This window comes from Triturus cristatus, chromosome 7, assembly GCF_964204655.1.
Source record: "Triturus cristatus chromosome 7, aTriCri1.1, whole genome shotgun sequence".
In the NCBI taxonomy this organism is placed as follows: Eukaryota; Metazoa; Chordata; class Amphibia; order Caudata; family Salamandridae; genus Triturus; species Triturus cristatus.
In genome coordinates this window covers 238,919,274-238,945,809 of record NC_140590.1, presented here as the reverse complement: position 1 = coordinate 238,945,809, position 26,536 = coordinate 238,919,274, and the positions used below count along the sequence as shown (strand labels likewise).

General features: G+C 44.6%; 1 protein-coding gene across 1 annotated transcript in view; it reads left to right on the top strand.

Annotated features, from left to right (window-relative positions):
- Positions 1–26,536, top strand: part of LOC146809304 (eosinophil peroxidase-like) — a 188,026-nt gene that overhangs the window by 149,603 nt on the left and 11,887 nt on the right. The window contains exon 10 of the mRNA XM_085616114.1: positions 19,571–19,823. Coding sequence (XP_085472240.1) covers positions 19,571–19,823 — 253 coding nt within the window. The remainder of the gene's footprint in view (positions 1–19,570; positions 19,824–26,536) is intronic.

Sequence of the window (26,536 nt, the reverse complement as noted above, 5' to 3'; positions counted from 1 at the left end):
GAACAGAAAGACCACCGCCACACCAGTAGACATGGCAGGAAGGGAGTCACCGGCTAAGAGAAGGGACCCCCACGGGAATCGACAAAGCTGGTAATGAACCGGAACCCAAGAAGGCCCAGAAGCCTTGAGACCAACTGGACAGGGAGGACCTACAAGGGACAGAACCGGGGAAGTGAAGCCTACAGCACCTGGTATTCCCAGGTGGACTCCAATCCAGGTACTAACTAGACCTGACCCTGCTGAACGTCTGAGATCAGACGAGAGCAGGTGATATAAGGGTGGTATGGCCACAAGCTACCCAAAACACTCCCCGTGGCAGGCCCGTACCAAGGCAGACAACCCCGACCCAAACAGCTGGGGGGTCGCACAAAACCAGCCGAAGGGAGACATGTACCAGGAGGAAGGCAACCAGAAACCAGAAAACCAGAACAGGATGGGGAAAGCACCAATACCCCACCGGTAAAATGGAACCAGATGAACAGGACCCACCGGAGAATGACCAGCGAGACAGCAAAAAAGCGACCCTGCAAGAACAGGCCAAAACGCACACCCCAGCAGAAGTGCGCGCCGAACCCCTGGCCCGACCAAGCAGCCACCACCCAAAGGTAGAAGACCAACCAAAGAGCCGCAGCACTCCGGACATAAGCAGGGGAGCCCAATAACTGACAACCAGTGACAACCGGAGCAGCCCAGCAGTGGGCAGGACCCAAGGAACCGTGACAGAGGCCACCCAGGATGGGAGGAGAGGCAACAGAAGGCCCTAACAGAGCCCCAACCCCAAGGAAGGGAGGTGAAGCACAGCCAGGAAGGGGGTGCGAGAGCAGCCTGCCGAGCCAGGTAGCACTGGAAACCCCAGGAGGACGAACCACCAGGGACCGACCAGGCCAGAACCCGCACAACCATAGAGAGCCGGTGGGAACAGGATGGACGGACCAACGGCCCAAAGCCCGGAAGGGAAGAAGGAGTAGGGACAAATACAGCAACACCATGAAGCCGTGGCCCGTGATACACTGCCAAATGCCAGAAAAAATATCCGCACATGAACAGACAACCCATAGGGCAAATGGTCAAAATAAGTGCAACCACCAGTACAAATAATGGCAATTTACACAGCACCACAAGAAGCGCAGAGCACTACCCCATGGAACCCTTCATGGAACCCAATAAAACTGCTAGAACACCTGGAAGGGCCCAAAGCTGTATCATGCAGCGCACATCAGAGGGTACGTACGGCACCCAGAAGGTTTATAACAAAACATGTGTCATTGTAAAGCACACGTTCACCCTGAACAGCGTATCTCGGCGCTGAATAACAGATGGATATTGGTACCCACGCAATGACACTCAGTGTATTGACCTCAGGTGGACGAAAAGGCAGAGAGGACCCGCCGGAATTGAACCTGATACTAAGGGATCAAAGATGGGCCCCTGCATTAGTCCACTGAGCCACCAGAAGCAGCAAAAGAAGCATAAAAAAGCAATTTGCCGTCAGCCCCTAGGTCAAGAGGCAGATCAGATAACCCCAGTCCGTAATGGGGGCTTCAATGAGTAAACTGCACCCATATCGGAGAGAAAAAAAATCGCTAGTAACAACCGACAAAGCTGCGAGGCAAACACATACCTACCGCAGCAACAGGTGATAGAGACACCCCCAGGAAAAGTAAAACATATACACATTTACACAATGAAACAACACCCACCCGGAGTCATTTCCCCGCCTTACAGCCCAGGGCCACTAGGACCCAAAAACAACGACATGTAAGAGACCGAAATGCGACAGCAGCATAAGAGTCGAAAAGAGGACTCCAAATAGTACTTGCTCACTACCACTGCCAGCTGTAAACCAGGAAATCAGGCGAGTCTGAAGATGCCAGAACTACAAAAGCGGAGTCCTGTAGTAGCCCGCTCCAGCCGCAAGCCCCCCGGGACTGAAACAGGGTACGCCACAGACAGCCACAGGCTGACTGAGCCACAGACCGGACTCAGGCAGAAAAGAGGTGAAACACGAAAAAGCCACCCAGTAACCTGCGGGACCGGCTGCACCTGAGGGAAGCAGCCACACGGGAAGCCGGGCGAGCCCATCCCCGCCCACCATCTCTTCAGCCTCGGAGGCAGGGCCAACAACGCGATCACAAGCGGCACCCCTTCCTGCAGAAGACCCGCGTGAAATTCCCGGAGGAGAGGGCCGAGAACCGTACCACTGCCAGCTGCCAGGGAGAATATCGAGGTAGGAACAAGCCTGCGCCAGCAACCGCACATGCCCCGGCGGCAAGCAGGTAAGCCCCTGAGCTCCTAGGAGCTCGGAGAAACCAAAGGGACGAGGAGTCCCGCAGCAACCTGTGCCGAACGCCAGCCTGCAAACTTAATATATAGGGGTGCGGCCGGGGTGCACCCAAAACCCCTGTCAACAGCCCGCCTTTTGCAGGGACGCCCCCCCAGCCGGAAGGAACTGGAGACTCAGGGAAAGCCGCCCCATGCGCCCACACGGAGATAAAAATAAACCCAGATTCAAGGAGCACCGACGGGGCGGCCTGGGCACAGACAACGTCCCAAAACCATTGTCAAAACGGCCAGGTGGGCAGAAAAAAGGCCGTTAGGGAGAGCCCCAGACCACCCCGGCCGCCCCCCCCTGTAAACCCATGACTCGCTAAGGCAGAGCCTAACCGGCACCGAAGGACACCGGGGGATGGAAGGGGGGAGGTCCTAGATCCCCAGGGCCTGCTAGATCAGGACCACCAACCACGGACCCATGTTCCCTCTACAGCAGGAACCACTTACCTGACAGCGCATCTGGAAAGTCATCGTACGCAGAACCAAAAAAACAGGCTGAAGGGTTGGCCCGGCCCGCCTCTTATAGAGGCCAAGGGTGTGATGGGTTGGCCATATTGGGAAGAGATGGGAGGCATGGGAGGCTGACTTTTTTGCTTTGTAGGGTTCTGGTGCGGAGCTGAAGCTCACTTTTTGTCATGTGGCGAGGAAGACTTACGAGGAGGTAATGGCTGGCATTCCAGGCAAGTGTGGGAGGGGGCCTAGAGCAGGCTAATAATGGACTGCATGATTCAGGTGCTAATCACCGGGGGAAAAATGGGCCCTGATATGTGCCCTTCACAGGCCCTTATGTCTTAATAATAGTCCCTTTGTCCTGTCGGTGAATAACAGAAACAGATTTATATTTATTTATTTCCTTCAGTCTTTCCGGTTGTATTTCCTTATTTTTCTTGTTTTCATTTATTTCTCAATTCCTTCTCTCTTCTCTCCTACTATTTTTCGTCTTTTGGGATTATTTAAGCAAAACAGCATTCATGAGGTCAGCTATGATATCGCTTTTGTGTCCAGTTCACTTGCGACAGAGCAACACAGGACAGAAAAGAAAGCGCAGTCAAGCGACATTTCAGAGTTTCCCTTCTACTTCCTGACATGAAAGCAGGATGAACATTGGTGCAATGTCAAGTTACCATTACATTGTGAACTATGAATTACTACTGGTGATCAAGGAGTTAATGGGAACTGAAGAGATTAGAGGCGAGTATTATAACTTGGTTTGTGGCTAAGCATGTTCATTAAGGTTTGATAAGTAGTTCATAACAACATATGTTGTGGTGTGTACGCTTGCAGGGAATGTTGTGAAAAAGGTTGCTTGAGGGTTGGTCTGGCGTCGGTTATTAGTGTGAATGCTAAAAGATTTCATGAGGGGAATGGACTTTTCATAATTAAGAGTCATTTTTTGTGTTCAATGGGAAATAGGATTTGCCATCTCCTGCAAGGTCTTGGGTTATAACCTGATAAGGTTAGTAAACAGAGAATGGAGTAGATAGCAGTTGTTAAGCAACAGTGACGAGATGTATTTGCAATTGTTATTTGTGTGTGTGTACATAAGCCGGGCAGTGCGTCAGTTGTCTGAGGCTGATTGGCTTTACAAGTATGCTACCCAGCTCGAACATAACAAACGTATGTAGTTGTTGATCACAAGTTTGATTCATGTTAGAGCTTTGTATGTAGCATGCAGGTCTCAGGTTTCTAGCCAGTGCACATAGTTAGGTTGAACAATGCTGGTGTCCAGGGATATTTGAGTCATTTGTTGGTCACAAAATACAATCCTGGTGTAATGACGTAGTTGTGTGCTAGTTGCATACATTTATATGTAGCGCGCAAGGCATTCCCTCTGAATATCTGCAGGTTTATTTAACATTTTGTTTATTTTGAGGGTCATTACATGATTTGGTTGGCTAGTAATACACATTTGTTGCTAAATGCAAAAACTACAATTGTGTGCTAAATAAATGCTTGCTATTCTTTAACGATTGATAGATGTTCTTGATTTTCCAAGTCTAGGAGTACAAATAGACTTGTCCTATGTTATAGAGAAAGTCAAAAACACTTTGACCTCTCAGTTTCTCTTGCTATCTTGTGATTTCGCATATTACATGTGCTTTTGTTTCCCCTGATGTGAGAGCCCCCAGCAGCCTCTTTTTTACCTTCAACACAGGGCCACTTAAATTATGTGGCAGGAGAGAGCTAAATAATGCAGCAAGTTTGAGGAAATTATGTGGCAAGAAAAGGCAAATTATGCGGCAAATTTTGTGATAGGATTGCTTCATTATTATGTCATTTACGAACTTGTTTCACTGTCTGGGCATTAGTTGCGCCTCTTCAGTACTACTTTAGCATCCAACTATAACAGTAAGTCACAGAAAGGTGACCAGTTAATGTTTGGAAAGGGCCTTGCACTGCATGGCAACATGTGTTGCAGCGCTTTTAGTAACTTTTGACCCCACTGAGCTAGAAACAATTTTTTTGGGGGTTAAAATATGCAGATTGTGCAGCAGATGATAGATTATGTGGCAAGTGCAGCAAATCTATAATAATGCGAAAGTTACCGCGGTTGCACAGTCGCATAATTCCAGTGGCCCTGCTTTCAGCCAGTGTAACAGACCAAACAGCAAGTTTTACTCATTCACTGTGAAGTAAGACATTTTCTGCTGGCCCGTGACGGATAGGGAACTAAGAGCTCCCTTATCCCCTGTCAGTCATGACAGACGTCAGAGGTGGCCCCTCCACAGTACACTCAGGTGTCTGTTGGGGATGTGTGAATCCGCCATGATAACTTAGTATAAGTTTAAACTATGACCCAGAGGTGGCACTCAGATCTCTGAGCAAAGATGTCTAACACACTGAAATCTCCATACTACATGGATAAGACCTCCTGGCTTGCATGTTGTACATTTTGAGCGGCTTATTAAAGGCCCCGACATTTCATACTGTTTCTGCTCCCGAGACCGGCAGTTCACTAGCACGTGTCTCCAACAGGTGCCTAAATCAAAATGCTGTGATGTGAGACTCTCACCGGTAGGTCACAGGCAGACCTCTTCAGCAGAAGCAGGTACTTGCTCGTTACTAGAATCGGTGGCCTTCCACGTCACGTACATACCTGTTGCCGTTATCACCCTACACTTCTATGTTACTTCTGGTCCAAAATTGGCCTGCAGATATTTGTGCAGCTGGCACTGAGCCAACTAAGGGGCATATCAGCAACAAGGCGATAAAAAATTATCGCCGCTTTTGCGTCCGTTTTCGGGCGAAAAGCGGCCATAATTTTATCGCCAAATCAGCAAGGTGACGCTATCGCGTGAAACCTTGCATTAGCGCCTGAATTCTGAACGCCCAGCTTTGCATCTCTAATGAGATGCAAAGTGGGCGTTCCTGCCCTGACATGACTGGAGAAATATCGCTAAGCGACATTTCTCCTATCATCAAGCCCCACGCTATGAAGCATAGCGGCAAGAAAAGTAGCGATAACCCCTGTTATCGCTACTTTCCTTACGCCTGCTTCAGGACTGACTTAGCCATGATATCCTATGGAAGGTGGATATCATGGCTAAGTTTGCCTTGCCCTATCATGAAGCTAACGCCAAACTTCGTGAGATTATCGCTGGGGTTTCCAGCGATAATCTCACGTTTGGCATCTAGCGCTAGGATTTTTATCGCTTTTGAGATAAGCGTTGCTAATAGCACGCTATCTCAGCGATAAAAATCCACGTAATCCGGTGATTATTACCCTAGCGCTAAGTGCGCTTAGTGATAATTATCGCTGGTCCTTGAAGATATGCCCCTAAAATATCTTAAATATGCCTCTAAGCCTCTAAGCCGCAGGAAGCACAAAGAGGTGTGTGCACAGATCAGCTGATGTCTCTACAGAGACACGGACTAACAACAAGCAGGTGACACATTCACTAGAGAGAGTATTCCATCAGGAGTGACATCTTCGTACTGTTTGAACAGGAGGCCTACGGCTTACACATGGATCACAGCAGCACGAGCTGAACCCACTGCTCCTCCTTACTGTGATTTGAAAGCATTACCTTCTGATTATACAGAGGTTCTATTAACAGATGCATGGACTCTGCTAGGCATGCAAATCCAACCTGAAGCTTCTTGGGTTCACAGAAACGCGAGGACCTGCCATCCTGCCGACTGGACTATCTTACTACTTTGATAACACGTCATCTGGATTGAAAAAACATATTAATACAGGAGTCACTGCAGAACCGACTGAGCTACCTCACGGTTATCTGATGCTGGGACATGTTGATCACACACAAATGCATTTTATTGTTGTGTAAAAACAGTTGACCTATGACCAGGGCCACTGGAATTCTGCCGCCGCAGTTATTTTCAGATAAATATGGATCTGCCACATATCCTACAGAATCCATCATTTGCTGCACAAGCGAATGATTTGAACAAAAACGGCGTTATTTACAAGATTTTGCCATAGGGCAGCACTGCAGGCCTTCCTGCTGTGCTGCTCTAACAGGCAAAAGAAAAGGGCAGGAATACGCCAGATACAGTGCATTCCTGTCCTTTTCTCCTCCACTAGTGCACAATAGGTTGCCGTGCGCCAACGCTGGCACCGTTGCACCATGGTGCAAGGGTGCCTGCATTGCGGGGATTATTGTTTTTGTGCAGGAAGAGAAACCTGCACCTTTGCTGATTTACACTTTTATGTATCTTGGGTACTGCTGATATTCTGTTTATATATCCCACTACACATTGTGTACTATATATTTATATTTGCTCTCTATGTACCTGGTGTACTGATATTGTTCTAACTCAATAAAGCACCACATTGCCTTGAATGCTCGTGCTAAGATGCCATATGTGTTCACCTCCTTGGGTGAATCTATGCATCTAATCTTCCTACCCTTAAACCAGATTGGTCGCACACTGCTACACCTACCAGTCGTGTTCCCCCAATGAAAATGGTCCCTGAAGGTCAGCGTCGGCGGATACACCTATGCTCGAGTGTGAATGCAAGTATGCGTGGCGTGTGCCATCCCTGCCACTCCCTGCTGACGAGAGGCAACTACCTCGAAACACGTGTCCAGGGATGGCTAATGCGACACTTACTTTCTTCTAACACTGTGGCACAGGCGTACTCGCCGTCGCCACTACATGGACCATAGTTCCTTGGGGCAACTTGCTGGTAAGACGAGCAGAGTGCGGCCAATTGGATTTGTTGTATTAAGGCTCCATTGAGCCATTGGGCCGACAGGCCCTGGACCAGCACCTGCGCACCATGAGTGGTACGTTACCTGTTAATACGTTTTTGGCAGTCTACGCGGCACCCCCATACACTCACCTACTCCCTGCTGACGAGAGGCAACTACCTCGAAACACGTGTCCAGGGATGGCTAATGCGACACTTACTTTCTTCTAACACTGTGGCACAGGCGTACTCGCCGTCGCCACTACATGGACCATAGTTCCTTGGGGCAACTTGCTGGTAAGACGAGCAGAGTGCGGCCAATTGGATTTGTTGTATTAAGGCTCCCTTGAGCCATTGGGCCGACGGGCCCTGGACCAGCACCTGCGCGCCATGAGTGGTACGTTACCTGTTAATACGTTTTTGGCAGTCTACGCGGCACCCCCATACACTCACCTACTCCCTGCTGACGAGAGGCAACTACCTCGAAACACGTGTCCAGGGATGGCTAATGCGACACTTACTTTCTTCTAACACTGTGGCACAGGCGTACTCGCCGTCGCCACTACATGGACCATAGTTCCTTGGGGCAACTTGCTGGTAAGACGAGCAGAGTGCGGCCAATTGGATTTGTTGTATTAAGGCTCCCTTGAGCCATTGGGTCGACGGGCCCTGGACCAGCACCTGCGCGCCATGAGTGGTACGTTACCTGTTAATACGTTTTTGGCAGTCTACGCGGCACCCCCATACACTCACCTACTCCCTGCTGACGAGAGGCAACTACCTCGAAACACGTGTCCAGGGATGGCTAATGCGACACTTACTTTCTTCTAACACTGTGGCACAGGCGTACTCGCCGTCGCCACTACATGGACCATAGTTCCTTGGGGCAACTTGCTGGTAAGACGAGCAGAGTGCGGCCAATTGGATTTGTTGTATTAAGGCTCCCTTGAGCCATTGGGTCGACGGGCCCTGGACCAGCACCTGCGCGCCATGAGTGGTACGTTACCTGTTAATACGTTTTTGGCAGTCTACGCGGCACCCCCATACACTCACCTACTCCCTGCTGACGAGAGGCAACAACCTCGAAACACGTGTCCAGGGATGGCTAATGCGACACTTACTTTCTTCTAACACTGTGGCACAGGCGTACTCGCCGTCGCCACTACATGGACCATAGTTCCTTGGGGCAACTTGCTGGTAAGACGAGCAGAGTGCGGCCAATTGGATTTGTAATCTTCCTACCCTGGCAACTCCCTATCATATCTACCTCTGAACTTTCTGCATTCTTGTAGTCCTACTGTCTTTCAGACTCTTCTTTTATATAATTGTTGCTGTGTATCTTTATACATTTTATTTTTTATTATGCATCATGTGACCCCCAGTACGTGCTGTTATTTTGTTCCATATCCCACTGTACTTCGGTTGCAATTTTACTATTACTACATATATATATATATATTATCTACTGGCGGTCGCCAGTAGATAGTTATAGTTAGGACCGTGTTTCCATAGGAAATTCGCAACATTCTATTTGGAATAACTTTGGCGCCGGTTGACGAATCCTCGCAAAATTTTCAAAATAGGTGGGGCGCTCCGCTCCGCTCCTACTCTGAAAGTCTCGGGGGGATTCGTCAAGCGGGGGCTGAGAAAAAAGGGGGGTCCCAAAACGCGTTTTCCCCATGCAATTTTCCATAGGGACCTTTAGTCCAAGGTACAGCCCGAACGGCTGAACAGAATTACTTGAAATTTGGCAGAGAGGTAGTCCTCAGGTCAGGGATGTGCCTTTTGCAGGTCTGGTGTCAATCTGTTCAGTAGTTCCTGAGAAAATCAAAAGTAAAATCATATATATATGTGGGCGGAGCCTAACCACACATCTCATCCTGAGATCTGATTGGCTGTCAGCACTTCATCCAAGAAGTGTTGGCAGCCATCTTGAGACCAATATACATGATAGCACCTCATTAAAAAGCATTGCAGTTAATAGAAGGTTTTAAGACTTTAGTTACATTATAAATCATTTGTTGATGGTACCATACTAATTTTAGGAATTGTGGTATGTTCTAAGGTGATTTCACCATGTGAAAAAGCCTTCTGCTGGGATATCATGATTGAGAGAAAAATATTTTCTCATGCTTTTCCCACAGAGGTTTGGAAGGTGATCTATAAGCTAAAGTGAGAGCTTATTTTCTGTAAATTCACATTATCTTTCTCAGTCATGTGAGAATGAAGTCTGACATTCTCAGTAAAACATGTACATCCAACAAGGGCAGAGACTGTCAGTTGATTCCTGTGTGTTCTACTGCAGCTTCCCAGAGTGTTCCAAAGAACAACTAGAGCGCTAACAGTCCTACTTATGATAAACGTATGGCACACCTGAAGCCATCTTGCTTGGATTAAAGTGGTAACTCTTAAAACATTTAATTTAAAAAGGAACAAAATGAGGGGGTTCATTTTTCCATAAAAAGTATGATTAGTGCTGCAGAAAGAAAAATTAGGGCACATTTTGAGTGACTTCTCAAATCTTTTTCTATTTCATTAAAAAATTCTGACATGCAGACTGAAACATGCACTTTCAATACCAGCAGCAGTTTTCCCTGGTGAGCAGTAGCTTTACTACAGTGATCTAATGAGCAAAAAGAGTGCTAACATTCTGAATTTATGGCAAATGTGTGACACATCTGAATGCCTTTGGAATCAAAGTAAAAAACTGAAAGTATTTCCTACTAAGGAGACTGCAGTAAATGAGGAAATTAGGAAACTTCATAACAAATAAGTCTGCCAAAATGGCCACCAGAGACAAAAGAGCCCAAATGTAGCCCAAATATCACCCAGATGTAGCCCAAGTATAGCCCAATGACAGAATGTCCCAGAGTGTTCTTAAAAACAACTAGAGCGCTTACTGTCTTCATTATGACAAAAGTATGGCACACCTGAAGCCATCTTGATTGGAATAAACTGGTAACACTTAAAACATTTAATTTAAAAAGGAACACAATGAGGGGGTTCATTTTGCCATAGAAATTATGATTAATGCTGAAGAAAGAAAATGAGGGCACATTTTGAGTGACTTCTCAAATCCTCTTCTATTTCATTAAAAAATTCTGACATGCAGACTGAAACATGCACTTTTAACACCAGGAGCAGACTTCCATGGTGAACAGTAGTTTTACTACAGTGATCTAATGAGCAAATAGAGTGCTAACATTCAGAATTTATGGCAAAAGTGTGACATATCTGAATACCTTCATGATGGAATCAAAGTAAAAAACTGAAAGCATTTCCTACTGAGGAGACTGCAGTACATGAGGAAATTAGGAAACTTCATAACAAATTAATCTCCCAAGATGGCCACCGGAGACAAAAGAGTCCAAATGTAGCCCAAAATCACCCAGATGTAGCCCAAATATAGCCCAATGACAGAAGTGTGCAAAACACTTATTATTTTGTGTTTTTGCAGTGTTATATAGTGCAGACTTGTCAGCTATTGGAGTGCTTTACATGAGCATTGGTTACATCACACAAGAACAAATTCATTTTGGTTGTAGACATGGGGAGACTAAGTGATTTGACCAGAATCACAGAATGTCGAGCTGAAGCAGAAACTCCAACCTGGTTCCCCAGTTGCAAAGTCTGCAGCTCTGGAAGTAACAACGCATCCTCTCCCCTAGGTGCAACATTTAATCAAGTGGTCAACTGGATAAAAAAACATAAAGGTAACAAATAATTTAAAAGTGCTTTCTCGCTATTTGAAAATTCAGAAAATATGTCCTTATTTTAGTCTTTTAAAGCACTAACCATAATTTTGATGCCAATAAGACCCTCTCATATATGTAATTTCTAAAGGAAATGCTCTAGGTATTACAGTTTTGATTACATCAAGATGACGTCAGGCGTTCCACACTTTTGTAATAAATATAGAATGTTAGCAATCTAGTTGTTCATTAGGACTGTTGAGAGGCAGAGGCCAGGGGCACGGACTCTGAAAATTGAAGGCAGGTAGGAGGGTGCAAAGGCAACAATTTAACCACACTGAGCAGGCAGGAAGGGCCGTGGCAGCACAACAGACTATGGAGGGCAGTGGAAAGGGGGGCAGGGGCAACAAACCAACAATACAGGACTTGCAAGAGAGGCTGTGGCAATGTAATAGACCATTGTGGGCAGAAGGAAGAGGCAATGGTAGTACAACCATACATGCCAACAGACCCGATTCAGCCAGGAAACGTCCAATGTTTTTAAGCTCAAATGGGCTTTATTTTATCTGTCTCCTGTCTACAATCTCCCCTTTTTCAATGTAACTCAAAGGGGAAAATCAATACCCCAGTTTTTTTTCAAAATCTCCCTCTTACCAAGTTCAAAATGTTCGCAAGTATGGTACATTGGATCATGGAAGGAAATGGGGTAGGGACATGGTCTTGGATAACAGAGGACAGGAGGGACATGGAGAGGTGCACCAAACTGAACCTGCAGGGCAGGCATCAGGGTTTGCAGCAGCACAATACACCACACAGGGCATGCGGGACGGGAGTGCAGCACAACAATCCATAGAAAGCAAGAGGGAGGGGACAGGACCATGCACATGGACAACAGAGAACAGAGGGGCAAGAGGCAGGACCATAATGGACAGACAGGAGAGAAAGCTGCAGCATAACAGACCATAAAGGGCAGGAGGGATGGATCAGGGGCATTACAATGGAACAGACAAGCCAGGAGGGAGGGAGTAGGGGTCTGCACATGTAAACAGAGGGCTGGGGGCAAGGGGGCAGGGCAGGAGCAGCAAGATAGCCATGGAGGTCAGGCAGGATGGGCACTAGAAGCAAGACACACCATGAAGAGCAACAGTGAGACTGTGATGGCATACAAACAGACCATGGAGGGAAGGTGGGAGGGGTTCAGGGGCAGCTAACTGACCTCACAGGGAAGGTGGGAGGGGCCATGGCAGCACAGAAGACCATGCATGGCAAGTGGGAGGGTTAGTGGTAGCACAATGGCTATGATGGGCAAGAAGGAGGGTGCAGGGGCATGCACAAAGGACGATGGAGGATAGAAGGGAGGGTCAGGACCTGTGCACAGACAAGAAAGTTCAGGGGAAGGGGCCTCACAACAGACCGCACGGGGCAGGCAGGAGGAGCAGTTGCAGCACAACAGACCAGGGAGGGCAGAAGGGTGTGGCAGTACAATGGACCATGTAGGACAGGAGGAGGAGGATAGGGGCATGGCATGTGGACAGGCAGGGTGGAGGTGGCAGGGACAGGTTACAGTCATCTGACAATGCTAGGCAGGTGGGAGGGGAGTGGCAGCTCAACAGAACACTCAGAGTAGATAGGAGTGGCAGGTCCATGGAACATGGTGGGCAAAAAGGATGGAGCAGGGGCATACACAAAGACATCGGAGGGCAGGGGGAAGGAGAATAGGGGCAGCAAGCTAAGCACAGAGTTTAAGCAGGAGGTCAATGATGGGGCATAGAATTGGGCAATGGAGGGCAGGAGGAGTGGACTGGTACATAATACTAAATTGAGGGCAGTGGCAGCACATCAGACCATGCATGGCAGGAGGGAGGAGGCTAGTCCATGGATTCACACAACAGAGGATAGGGAGGAGGGGGGTGGGGCAGCAAGCTAACTGTTCAGAGAAGGCGGGTATTAGGAACTTTATTGTTTTTAAAACGTGTGTCTGTGCGAACTACTTAAAATATGAACAAGAATGCAGCATAATCTCACTTTTATTCAGGAAGAAGAGGACGTTTGTGACTGTGACTCCGGGCTCACTTGGCAGAAACACCCCCTGACCCTCCACCCCCTATCCCAAAATGTAATGCCCGTGAAAAGGGTAGGTGAACACAGTGTTATATAGAACATAGTCCTGAGAGCACGATTGAAAATGAAAACTAGATATAGTTTATGGTATAAACTATGCACCAAAAAGTGTGATATAAGATGAACCGGGCGTGAAATATAATATGCAATACATTGTGCGCAATGACAGATTCATTGGAGAGCGCGAGATAGCACAGGCACTAGCGCGTGCTATGCGATATGCGCCTTGGAGTGTAATATGCACAGGGCAGTGTTGTGTAACCTAACTATTCTCTAAAGTTGTAATATAAAATATGTGCTGGGGAGTGTAACGTTGCATATGCACTGTGACAAAGATATGGATCCCAGATTGTAATATGTATGGCATAGCACTGTGCGTTATAACATAGGCATCGAGGAAGGCACGTTAGATGGGGCAATATAACCCGTGCGAAGACAAGTGTGGCATGACATATTCACGGGGTGGTGTTACAGTGCACATGGGCTAGAGAGTGTCATAGCATATGCACTAGCTAGTGGAATACAACACAGAGGTGTGTGGCACTCAGCAGGCAATGGTGGGTGTAACACAGCATTGGGCTCTGCCAGGAGCGCGCTGTGACTCTCAAGTGATGTTCGTCCCCTTTCCAGAGAGTAAAATAAAAAGTATTACACATCCAGCAGTGGATGTGTGTTTTATTAACCGTGAGGGGGGTTTCTTGCATAGTTTTGGTCGACTTTTTGTCGAATCCCCTTTGAATGGCTTGGTGTGCATGTGTATTAAATGTGCCCGTCAATAGCTACCCATGTTTGTATAAATAAACGACAAGGGAGTCTACCGGGATTAGGCACGGTAGGGCATCAGACATGTCAGAGCTTCACTAGTGGTGTAAATACATTCCACGTGGATTCATTGTATACATAGTCGCCTTTTAATGAATATCACGCAAATCGTCATGTGATAGGTACGTATGGTTTGTCCAGCATGTCCTAGGTGTGTCTATAAATATATATTTTGTAAAAATAATAAAAGACAGTGGCCGGCCCTGGGGATTGGGGTCAAAAAAATATAATTAGGAGACAGGCCCTGGGGGATGGGGTCATCAGGGCCAATAAATTAGAATAAGAAGGGGAACCACACAACCCCCCTTCTTAAAAAATTAAAATAAATAAAAGACTGGCATCGTGCCGGAGGCCACGCCCCCTCCTTGCAGCACTCTGCAAACGCGCCCCCTGGCGAGTTGTAAGTTGGGGAATTAATTCCTCTTCAATACTGAGGGTCCCTGAGGGCCAACTAGCCCAACAGGCATCTCCAGTATGCACCAGGGAGCTGCGCTGCAGACAGGAGTTCTGAGGCCAAGCCCCTTTTTAAACCTCTCTGCAACGCAGCTCTGTGGCGCTTACTGGAGGTACCTAGGGGTCTAGTTTGACCCTAGGGACCCTTAGGATTCAAGGGGACTTAATCTCTCAACTTAGAACAGCCACAGGGCGCGTTTACACAGTGGTGAAGGGAGGGGACGGGGCCTGAGGTGACGTGTGCAAACACGCACTATGGCACGTTTTAAATTGGGGATATAATTTTCCTTCAATACTGAGGGCCCCTGGGGGCTAACTAGCCCACCAAGTGCTTCCAGTAAGCGCCACTGAGCTGCATTGCAGAGAGGTGGTCCAGGCCGTGCCACTTTTTACACCTCTCTGCAACGCAGCTCTGTGGCACTTACTGGAGGTACCTAGTGGGCTAGTTGGACCCTAGGGACCCTCAGGATTCAAATGAACTTAATCTCCCAACTAAAATCGGACACAGGGCGTGTTTACACAGTGGTGAAGGGAGGGGACGGGGCCTGAGTTAACGTGTGCAAAAACGCCCTGTGGCCTGTTTTAAGAGGTAGTTTTAATCCCCCTGCCCTATTATATACTAGGGGCTTACAGAGGAGGTCATGCTAATCACAGGGGTACCCCAACGCATAATGTTCCTTAGTGTATGTAGGTGTTTTCACTGTATTCTAAGTGTCTTTTAACATAGCACTGGCTCTAGGACTGGTTAGTCAGACTCAGTTACCACCAGTATCCGTCTGAAAAAGTTGAGGGTACAGGATGATTTTGCAACAAGGCTTCTTTCTGCTCTTCTTTTTGTTCTTTCTGCACGTTATCCTTCTTACTGCACTTTTCTTCGTCTTTGAGGACTTCTGTTGCTTCTTTCTGCACTTCTTTTTTTTCTTTCTGTGCATTTTTTCTTCTTTCTTCACATGTCCTATCTCTGTAGGCATAGTTAGAAATTAGCATTTAAAAAACCTTTGAAATTCACAGAAAAAACCATATGTTTCAGGCACGTTATAGTTAGGAATTAGCATTTAAAAAACCTCAGAAATTCACTGAAAAAAACATAGGTTTCAGGGGTGTTATAGTTAGCTGGACTTTTCACTTGTACAAAACCATTGAAATTCCCCCGTTATAGTTAGTTCAGCTAACTATAACTCGCGCGCCCGCAATGCACTGCTGATGACGTCACATATTACATCACTCATGACATGGTCAGTGACATCACTCATGACATCACTGATGACATCACTGATGACATCACTGATGACATCATCCTTGTGATAGAGTGGCAGACCTCCTCTCACCCTAATATAACCTTTGATACACACATTCAAAAATAGAGACTAAACTTTTCAAAACAATGGACATACCAATACCAGTTACAACCTCTTCAGTAATTCTAAGATCCACATACACATCCACTCATTCACCAACAGTCCTATACAGTCACTCATACATGTATTCACTCATCATATGTACTCATACACCTATACATCCTGTTACACAATGCCACTCATCCATAGAGTTACTCACACACATAGTCACTCATGCTAATAAAGAATCAAACATACATTTATTTGCATATACAGTTATACACACACCACCACACTTACTTCTACGGAAACTTACACATACTTAGTCTTTTAAACAAACACTTATAGAAACACATACTTATTCATACAGGAACTCTTTCAATCTCTCACTCTCACATATACTCACTTATATACACCAATAGTCACATATACTAGTTTAAAACATATGTAGTTACTCATAAAGACACTATTGAGACAGTCATTCACTCACTAACACACCCATACACACACTCATCCACCCATACAGTCCTGCACACATGCTGTCTTCAACACATACAAAGAGTGAGTCACTCATTCATGCACCTATGCACTACGTAATACCCCCCACCGAACCATGCAGACACTCAGACTGATACTCAAAAAACCAACTAATAACCTATATAGACACCCATGTAGCTACTCACCAACCCATGCAGCCACTTATACACAAAGTGAGAGTCTGATACAGATATTTACATATTTAAACATTACTCACTAAGCCATGTATTCACTATGATACACTTAATCAGTCAGTTACACAATCAATTTTTCAAAAACAAATCATCCATTTAGACACTTATATACCCATTTATTCTTCCATCGACCTTGAGATATACATATATAAAACATATTTAATTTTCAGAAAACACACATTCACTGGATGATGTCACCAGTGATGTCATTTGAGATGTCATCAGTGATGTCATGAGTGATGTCACTGACCATGTCATGAGTGATGTAATATGTGACGTCATCAGCAGTGCATTGCGGGCGCGCGAGTTATAGTTAGCTGAACTAACTATAACGGGGGAATTTCAATGGTTTTGTACAAGTGAAAAGTCCAGCTAACTATAACACCCCTGAAACCTATGGTTTTTTCAGTGAATTTCTGAGGTTTTTTAAATGCTAATTCCTAACTATAACGTGCCTGAAACATCTGTTTTTTTCTGTGAATATATATATATATATATATATATAACTCTCTATGTGCCTCATGTTATTATTGTTGTGTTTACTTTGTAAAGGGCTTTGATACTTGTGGGTCATGTTCACACTATATACAACTCAAATAAATAAACCACTTAACAACCTCATTTGCATTTGCGATTTGTTAGGGGAGCATTGTAGAGTAAGACGGGGCGCGCCTATACCTCCCCGTCTTACTCTACAATGCTCCGTGGTACCGACGGACAGAGCGGGGCCACTTTTATCTGAGCAGGATGCCAGGTGAGGTGAGGCGGTCTCCCGTACTATAGATGGGATTAAAATAAAGATGCTCCCCTAACAAATCGTAAGGAGAGGTTTGAAAATTTATAACAAATCAATTGGTTTGCACTGGGGTTAAAAATGTGGTTAAAATTTGATTTTACACCATTATACAGCAGTAGCAAAGGTTCTGTTTGGTCCTGACGAAAGCCGGATTAATATTCATCCTTCGGCTGAAACATGTTGACCTCATTATTTGGACTTGTGCAGTTATTTTGTCAAAACTGCGTCTACACTGTTTTTAACTGTTGCCACATGGACATACATTAATAAAAAGTTTTTTCTGTCCATTTCACATTTTTAACATCACTTTCCTTAAAAAAAAGAATTTTTGTTTGTTTTTTTGCACTGCTTCTGTCATCACCACGTATGTTTGTCAGCCACACTATGATTTGATAGACACCTCATCTCAAGATGTATAGACAGGTGCCCGAACTCTCTGCAGCCTTGATCAATCTGATGGCTCAGACAGGGCTATCGGATCCCAAATGATGTGGGCTGCTTTTCTGGTGGCTGATGGGATTCACGTTTCATGTTTAGACAATTTACATGTTTGAATTACATTTATAAATCATACATGACATGCACATAATAAATGGTACAAAACAGGGTAAAGTTTAAAATCTTACAATATTCTCATACACTTGTCAAATGTATTGCAAGCAACAACCAATAATGATATTGCCCTGTATGCTTTCCCTTGTTATTTGTATTGGTTCCCTCCTAGAGCCAGACCGGGCTTTCCTGACACATAACCCTCAGCGTAGTCAAAAAATGTCTGAAGAGGGTCCTTGCTCCAACCTATAGAGGTGGTAGGATCACAGGGGTCAGAGACTGCACAACCCTATTAAGGAGTGCTGCAGCTATGGAGCCTGCGGCTCAGATACACCTTCACAGAACAGTTGGTGAGACTGTAGTTCTGTGACTGGTGCACAGCAATTTGTAGTGCAAGTGGAATGTCTGATATAATATAATTGCAAAGAAATTGTGTGGAGAGAGTATCATGTCAAAAATAGTGATGACCAAAATATCGAGAAGGTAAGTGAAAATAGGTAAGTATAGGCATACTATTCATAACTCCTTATCTATATAACTTGACGATATATATATCATCAGGGTATGTAGATATGGAGATAAGTAGACTAAAACTTTGCTTCCCATAGAAACTTACCTTCACAATATTTTTGTCCTCGATATTCTTTACACGATATTTTGTCCACTTGATATTTTTGTCCAAACACCATAAAAAAGCACTTTAAGATATTGTGCTCCTGAACGAAAGCCTGGGGGGGCTTATATTGTAAGACAACACCAATGTGCCCCGCTGTGGTTTCTGGGCCCAAGCGTAGCCAGCACTTAGAGAAACCTAGCAAACCTGCACATTTTTTAATACTAGACACCCAGAGAAATCCACGGTGGAGTGACTTGTGTCACTCCCACCAGGTTTTCCTACCCAGGAGCCCTTGCAAACCTTAAACTTTGATTATAGAAAGAACATTTCCTCACATTTCTGTGGTGCAAAATTCTGGAATCTGCAGGAGCACATAATTCCACCAAGTCTCCCGATAAAAATGGTACCTCACTTGTGTAGGTAGGGCTAGTACTTGCAACAGGAAAGGACCAACATGGACATATCATAATTTTTCACTGAAAACTGACAATTTTTGTGTCTAGCTGTGGATTTTGCACCCTAGCTCAGCCAGCAAACCTGGCCATTTTTTAAAGCTAGACGCCTAGGAATCCTGGGTGGAGTGACTTGTGTTACTTCCACCAGGTTTTCCTACCCAGAAGCCCTTGCAAACCTTAAAATGTGACTATAAAACACATTTTCCTCACATTTCCGTGATAGCAAGTTCTGGAATCTGCAGGGAGTAACTAATTTCCTACCACCTATCATCCCTCCAAGTCTCTCAATAAAAATGGTACCTCACTTGTGTGCGTAGGACTAGTACCTGCAACAGGAAAGGCCATAAAATGCAACATTGACACATAATTTTTTCCCGAATTTGCTGAAGACAAGATGGAGTTTCCCTGCGCCCGCTGGTCAGTAGAAGAGTGTAAGTGGGATGCAGGTAGGAAATATATCTGAAGATGAGGTAAAACTGCCAGTTAACAATCCTGCTTGTTTATTCCAGAAAATCACATTCCGAGACTACCTTCCTCATGTTCTTGGCGACAGGTATCAGAGGGAAATTCCTGAGTATTCTGGATATGATGAGGATGAGGACCCGCGAGTTGCAAACATTTTCTCCATTGCCTTTCGTTTTGGTCATACTTTAATTCCACCATCCGTCTACCGCTTGGATGATGAATATAAGCCCCTCGGTGACAATTATAAGGTTCCTCTTCATGAAATGTTCTTTGCTACCTGGAGAGTCACAAATGAAGGTAAAACACAATGTGTAGCTCTCAAACAGTGTGGCTTAATCTAATTTTCTCACTCAAATAGCACTGTTATTATTTGCTTTGGTGATGACCAATGGACAAGTATAATGTATATTTATCTTAGAAACATTGGTGTAGTTAATAGTCGCTCGTTTATAATAAGGACCTGCTGTAGCAGATAACTTACCTTTTGAAGTCTCTCAGTCACAAGTGAGGTCGAATTGAATAGAGTGCTCTAACTGCAGAAAAGATGAAAGTTCAGAGGTGTCCTTTGATCAGAATCAATGTGGTAGTAGATTTAACTGTTCTTTTCTATGACATCTCAGTAGGTAGTAAACCAAACTAACTGTATTCAGCCTAGAAGATAGTATTGTGCTTTTACATTACTCAGCAATAAAGGGGGTCCTGAAATAAAGGCTAATAGCAATCTGCTAGTATCCGCGGGTTAAACCAAATGTGCTGAGGATCTTTCCAGCAACTAACTAGTTCCCCAATGTTTCTGCCCTGTGGATAAGGTAAAAGACACACGGTTCTAGGATGCTTGTTTCCAGTCCAGGGAGGACCTGGCTTGGCAGTTCGGGCTGGACTGTTCCCATGAGGCACAGGGTCAAGACTGATTTGCATATCGCTGGGTTCAAACCGGAACGGCATGGTGAGCAAAAAAACGATGGATTTGGGCCCAGATCTCTGTACTGGGGTGAATGTATGACATTGTTCTGCATTCTGTCCATCAACTGTTTTTTTGCATTTTGCACTTTTTATATTGTTTTTATGAGTTTAGAACTCCTTCTCACCTTTTAGTCAATTTGTGATGTGTTTCCAGTACTTGCAGCCAGACAAGGGAGCTTGCCTTTCTGTATATGGAGTGGCTGGACTGAGGTTTGTTCTTAGGTTTTTCCTTCACTTTTGCGCCGAGTGAGTGCCTGGACACGCCCCTTTCCCACCCCCTTTTACCAGATGTTGGGATACTTAAACTGCAGAATAGTGCATCCGGCAGGTTCTGATGGAAGGTTCAGTCCTTCCAACGTCTTTATATGATTGCCCCAACTGTTTACTTGGGTTTTATAACCATGAAAATAGGCCAGTTAGGAATATTGAGACATCTCTAATTGATGCAACGGTTCCTCATCATTCGTTGCATTGCACTCTCATTAATGCAAGATCACTTATCAAAAACAAATTTGAGTTTTTGAAAACGAATAATATTGAGCTACCTTTCATCACTGAGACATGGGCTGCCGATAGCTCAGGCCCAGACTTAGTTTTAGCAACCCTAGCTATGTTTAGGTTGGATAGGGTAGGGAAGAGAGGAGGTGGTCCAGCGCTAGTGTATAAAAAATATCTCTCTAGAACTTGTGTTTACTGCTCTAAAGATCTTGAGGCTCTACATTTTAAGTTTACTTTTAATGACCATGTTACCTTCAATGGGCTGTTAATTAATCGACCACCAGGCCAACGATCTGCCTTTCTAGATACCCCCTTGAGAATAAGGTAAATTCTGCAGATTTCACTGTTCTTGTGGGTTTTAATTTCCATTTGGAAATGCTGGAGGATAGAAACTTGACTATCTTGATTGACCTTATGAATAGCCTTATGAATAGCCTTGGATGACATCAGTTGGTTACTACCCCTTCCCACTCTGCTGATCACAGGCTTGATAGCCTCTTTTCTGACAATACCACACTTGTCTTTTCTGAGACATTGCTGCTTGCCTGGTCTGATCATGCCTCAGTATTGTTCCATCTTAATACCATAGACAAGCTGTCTAAGAAAAATACATTCTCAGCACTGTTAAAACTTGTGGACCTTGGCACAAAATAGAGGCAGAATAGTTTGATCGCAAACTATTATCCTCTTTTCCTAAGGTCTCTAGAATACTCGACCAGGATATTTTAAAATACATTTTATGTCTTACCTTAGCCATAGATCAATTGGCCCCCTGTAGATCACCCCTTACAAAGAGGCTAAACCCCTCTCAACCTTGGTTTTCAGAGAATCTCGGAGACTTAAATCAGCTCTGCAGATGCCAAGAGTGACTCAACTACAATCTCACAGAAAAAACTCTTTATAAACAAAAAACATCAAAATATAGATCCCAGATTATTGTTGAGAAATCTATGTACTTTTTACCAGAACTAATCTCAGCTAAGGATTCTGATAAAGAACATTTTGCCAAGATTAAAAAAAAATCCAATTTTAGCAATCAGGGTAAAACAGAAAGCCGTCAGACCCTTTGTGATAATATCGCATCTTCCTTTCAGGAGAAGGTGTTGGATATATTCAACACATTGTCCCGTTCCATGGGCCCGGCCCGAGCATCATCACTGATGGCAGATGTTCCAGCTTCAGATAATGTCTCTTCTCAGATTTCCACAACAGTACCATCCTCTTCTAGCTCACCGTCCCTCTCTTTCTTTTGCCCTTTGACAGTGGGCCAAGTTCAGGATATAATCTTCACCACCCGTTCTTGCTCTCCATTGGATCCTTTGTTCACTGGTGACGCTCTGGTTGGTCTCCGCCACCATAGCTGGGTTTCCTGCACTGATTTTTAATGAAATGTTTCAGCAAGGATATTTTCAAACACAATGGAAGGTGACTTCAATATTCCCTCTGTTAAAAAAAATCTTACCTTAATCCATTGTTTGTGATTAATCATCGTCCCATCTCACGTCTTCCTTTCCTGTTGAAGATCGGGGAAAAAGCTACTAACAAGAAATTGACTTTAATCTGTAAGACCATTCTCAATTTGGTTTTCATGGCTAGCATAGTACTGAGTCTGCTCTGATTACCTCTTCGGAGGAATTGAGAGCAATTCTGGACAACTGAAGCACTGCAGCGCAGATTTTACTGGATCTTTCAGCCACTTTTGACATGGTCAATCACATGGTTTTTATTGACTATGTCAAGTCCTTCGGCATAAGTGGCACTGCCTTGGCATTGCTGACATCCTTTCTTTTAGAGAAAGAATAATTTGTATCAATGGACAGCTTTCTTTCTAGCTCGTTCTCTCTTCACTCTGCGGTACCAGAAGACTTATCTTTGAGCCCTACCCTTTTTTCACTTATATGTTACTCCTTTAGCTAACCTAATTTTAACAATTGTTTTTTTAGTTGTCAGCTATGAGGATAATAACCACATTTTTGTTTCCATATCTGGAAATCAGCAGGTATCAGCTGCTAATTTTCAAATAATTGCCTGAAACTAAATTCCGACAAAACAGAGGTTTTGCTGTTAGGCAATAAGGTGTTCTTTTGGTCTCCAAATTGGTGGCCGTCTGAGCTAGGTGATGTTCCTTTACCAACAGCAAACGTGAAAAATTTGGGAGTTGTCTTAGACAACCACCCGTCATTTGACAAGCAGGTGAATGCAGTTGCCTCCGCTGTTTTTCTTACTTTAAAAATTTTGAGAAAGATCTTTCCTTTTATTCCAATAGAACTGAGGGAATTAGTTGAAACCGCTCTCATCCTCTCTAAAATTGATTATGGCAATGCCTTGTAAATTAATCTTCAGAAGCGTTTACTGAATAAGCTGCAGATCCTGTAGAATGTTGCTGCCCGGCTGCTGCTTGGAATACCTAAGCACCAGTTTGTCTCTAAGGCATTTGTCCATCTTCACTGGATGCCAGTACACAAGCGTATCAATTTCAAGGCTTTGTGTATTGCTTTCAAGGCTTTGCATGATGTGGGACCGGACCAAAGAAAATAAAGAAATTCATTGGGTAGGTTCCTCCTAGGCCATTGCGTTCCTCAACAGCTTTCAATCTGATGATCCCCAAAGTCAAAAGAGCCTGTTGAGGCGGTAGAAGGTTTATTTATGGCACAACTAAACGTTGGAATGCATTGCCACTCCACTCAAAAACATGTCCCTCCTTGTTCTTCAGAAATAATCTCGAAACCTGGCTGTTTAATTTGTAGATCCTTATCTAGGCTGCTATCTTTTTTTTTACTTTCATTCATCTGTTGCTGGACCAGTGCCAAAATGCCCATGGGCAATCGAGCGCTTAATAACATTTATTTTCATTTCATCTATAGGTTCACCTGCTCCTCTGGCACTCTTCCTGGTCTCTCAAAGTTTCCTTCCCTTTCAAGTTATAGTTATCTCCTCTCTGTCTTCCTTGAATGCCTCCTATATGGGTTAGCATGAACACCTAGAGCTCACCAGGCCTTTCAGATCATTGGCTGTCCTATCACTGAAGCCCCGTTCTTTTTTTGACATTCTCACTTCCCACTTTGGCTTCGCTTGACACAATTAATCCTTTTTCCAAGCCCTGGGATCCAGACGACGAGTGGTTCAGCTCGCCACTGACAACCTTCAAAATTAGAAATTTCTGTGTCTTCTCTGCCTGCTCGAAAACCACAGGGATACACAGAGAAGAGCAAATGCTCCAATATATTCTACTAATGGACAGAGCCGCCTTCATGAAACACAATGTAAATATCAGACCTCCCAGGAGACTTTCTCAACTCTGTGTTGTTGGAAGTTGGCCCCAGAACTGGATTCATTCAGTTTGATAACTCAACGCAGGTCTGCAGCTCTGGCTTTGAAAGTGGCGATCAAATACCCTTTTGCAGCAATCTGAGGTGCACAGCGTGCCACTGGTCCCCTGACCGGCTCCAAGTCTTGGAGATACATGCTCCTCATAGACTGACCTGCTGATGAAGCACACATCAGGGTACCCGTCAGTACTCACAGCAAGTCTGTGTCTCTCACTCTTAAGGGCCAATCACTGGAGCCTCCAAGTGCATCGCACAGGACCAGGGCCTTAGATCTGAGTATTCACCAATCACAGCCCCATGGAGGAAGAGTAGATACCTTCTGGTCCAATGAGGATCTCAAGTGCTCACAGAGGGGCAAGGCAGCACCAATCACAGAAACGGGAGAGTTGGCAAAGGTGACTGGAATCCAGTGAGGATCTCACGCTCATTTTCATTACCATACTCCTTGCAATAGGTTGTTAGCATCGTGTGGCAGAAGGGATTGGTCTGAGCTGCTGCGTTACTCAAGGACTAGGCTGCATAAGCGACAGCGAAATACAAATGCACATTCTCAGGTCAAAAAAACATGAGCCTTCTAGGATCTGGCAGTAATGTCAGGAAAGCCCAAAATGCGTTAATCTAACTCACAATGTGTGACACTCTGCAGGGCTGCCATTGATGACCATTGAGGATCTCAGGCGGTCACTCAGGAGGTGAGGCAGCACCAATCACAGTGTCAGGGGAAGCAGGCCATTGTGCCTAGAATCTAACAAGGATTTTATGTGTTTACTCTTGGGCTTGGGTACGTGCCTCATTTTCTTTACCATACTTTCCATGATGAACTGCAAGCATCATGTGGGAAGAGGGTGGAGTGGGCTGCTAGGTTAACAAAGGACTAGGCCCAAAAACCACAGAGGAATACCAAAGCACGCTGCTCTTATAAACAGATCTCTCTCATTAACAATTGACTAAGATAACTTTGACACACTGAAAGCTCCCTCACCTGGATAATTCTAGAAAGCACTGACCAGCCAGGTCCTTGCCTCTGAGACTTCTCAGTTAAGTAAAAGAGTAGTGCGCTGAAAACTCCCTGATAAAACTCCCTGAGATTCCCCTAAAAATATTACAGACACAAAACGTGCACCCCACATCTCCACCAGAGTAGCCCATAGATTTTCCAGATCAAAGCTTTGCAGAGGTGGATATGGCTGTAGCAGAGGTTTCGGAGCCCAGTAGCTCTTTTGTCTCTGCACTGTACATGGCAGATAAATGTCACTTGTTCATTCTTGTATTTGTGAGATACCATCTTAAGGACAATTAACATATATGTGCCGGAATAGAAAAGGGCACAGCACATAAAACATGACTTTCAAACAGCCTGGGAACTGGAATGATCAGTACCGAATGGACTATAATATATAATGTATTTTATGCGATTACTTTGGCAACACTTGTCTGACTTGACATGACAATAAAGTAAATGTTGCATTGATGTTATTGAATCATTTTGGTTGTCATGATTATCCCAGACCAAGATTATCCCACGTGGGTCCAAACGGGACCGATATGAGTCCTATTTTAAGATCTCCACCTCAGATAAAATGATATTCAATGACTCCAAGCAGAATTAATTTGCATATATTTAGTGTTTATTCTGATCATCTCTCATGTACCTGCCCTGCTGTGCCTATGTTTTTACACTCCCATCCTAGACATATTTAATAGTAGGACTTAAATGGGAGAAAAAATGCAGTCTAATTCAGGGATACAGTATTTGCCATGTTGGCTTTTTTAGTTGTTTCTTTTTTGACATGGTATTCAATTGTTTATAGTAAGTAAATTCCAATTTATGTAAATTTACATTTTTATTACTTATGTTGTAGTTTTTCTCATTTGAATCGCAATAATTATTTTCTCTGTATTAAATAGTGGGTTAAATTTGTATTAAATAGTACAGGACGGCGAGGCTAACCAAACACTTATAGTTAGAAAAATACAGAAGTTCACAAGCTATGATCACAAAATTCTAAAAAGTAAATGAATGCACACATGGACCCACCAAAGGAGCTTGAGTAAGTCTTCATTGCTCACAGTACACAGAATCTCAATCAACCACAGTCCAGACTTTCCTGTTGCTGTCCACGTTCACATGTCCCAAAATACTCATTAAGAAATTCAATCCTGCAAAGTGAAAGCAATGGCCTAGTTCCTTAGCTGTGATTTGAAGTTCAATGATGTTTG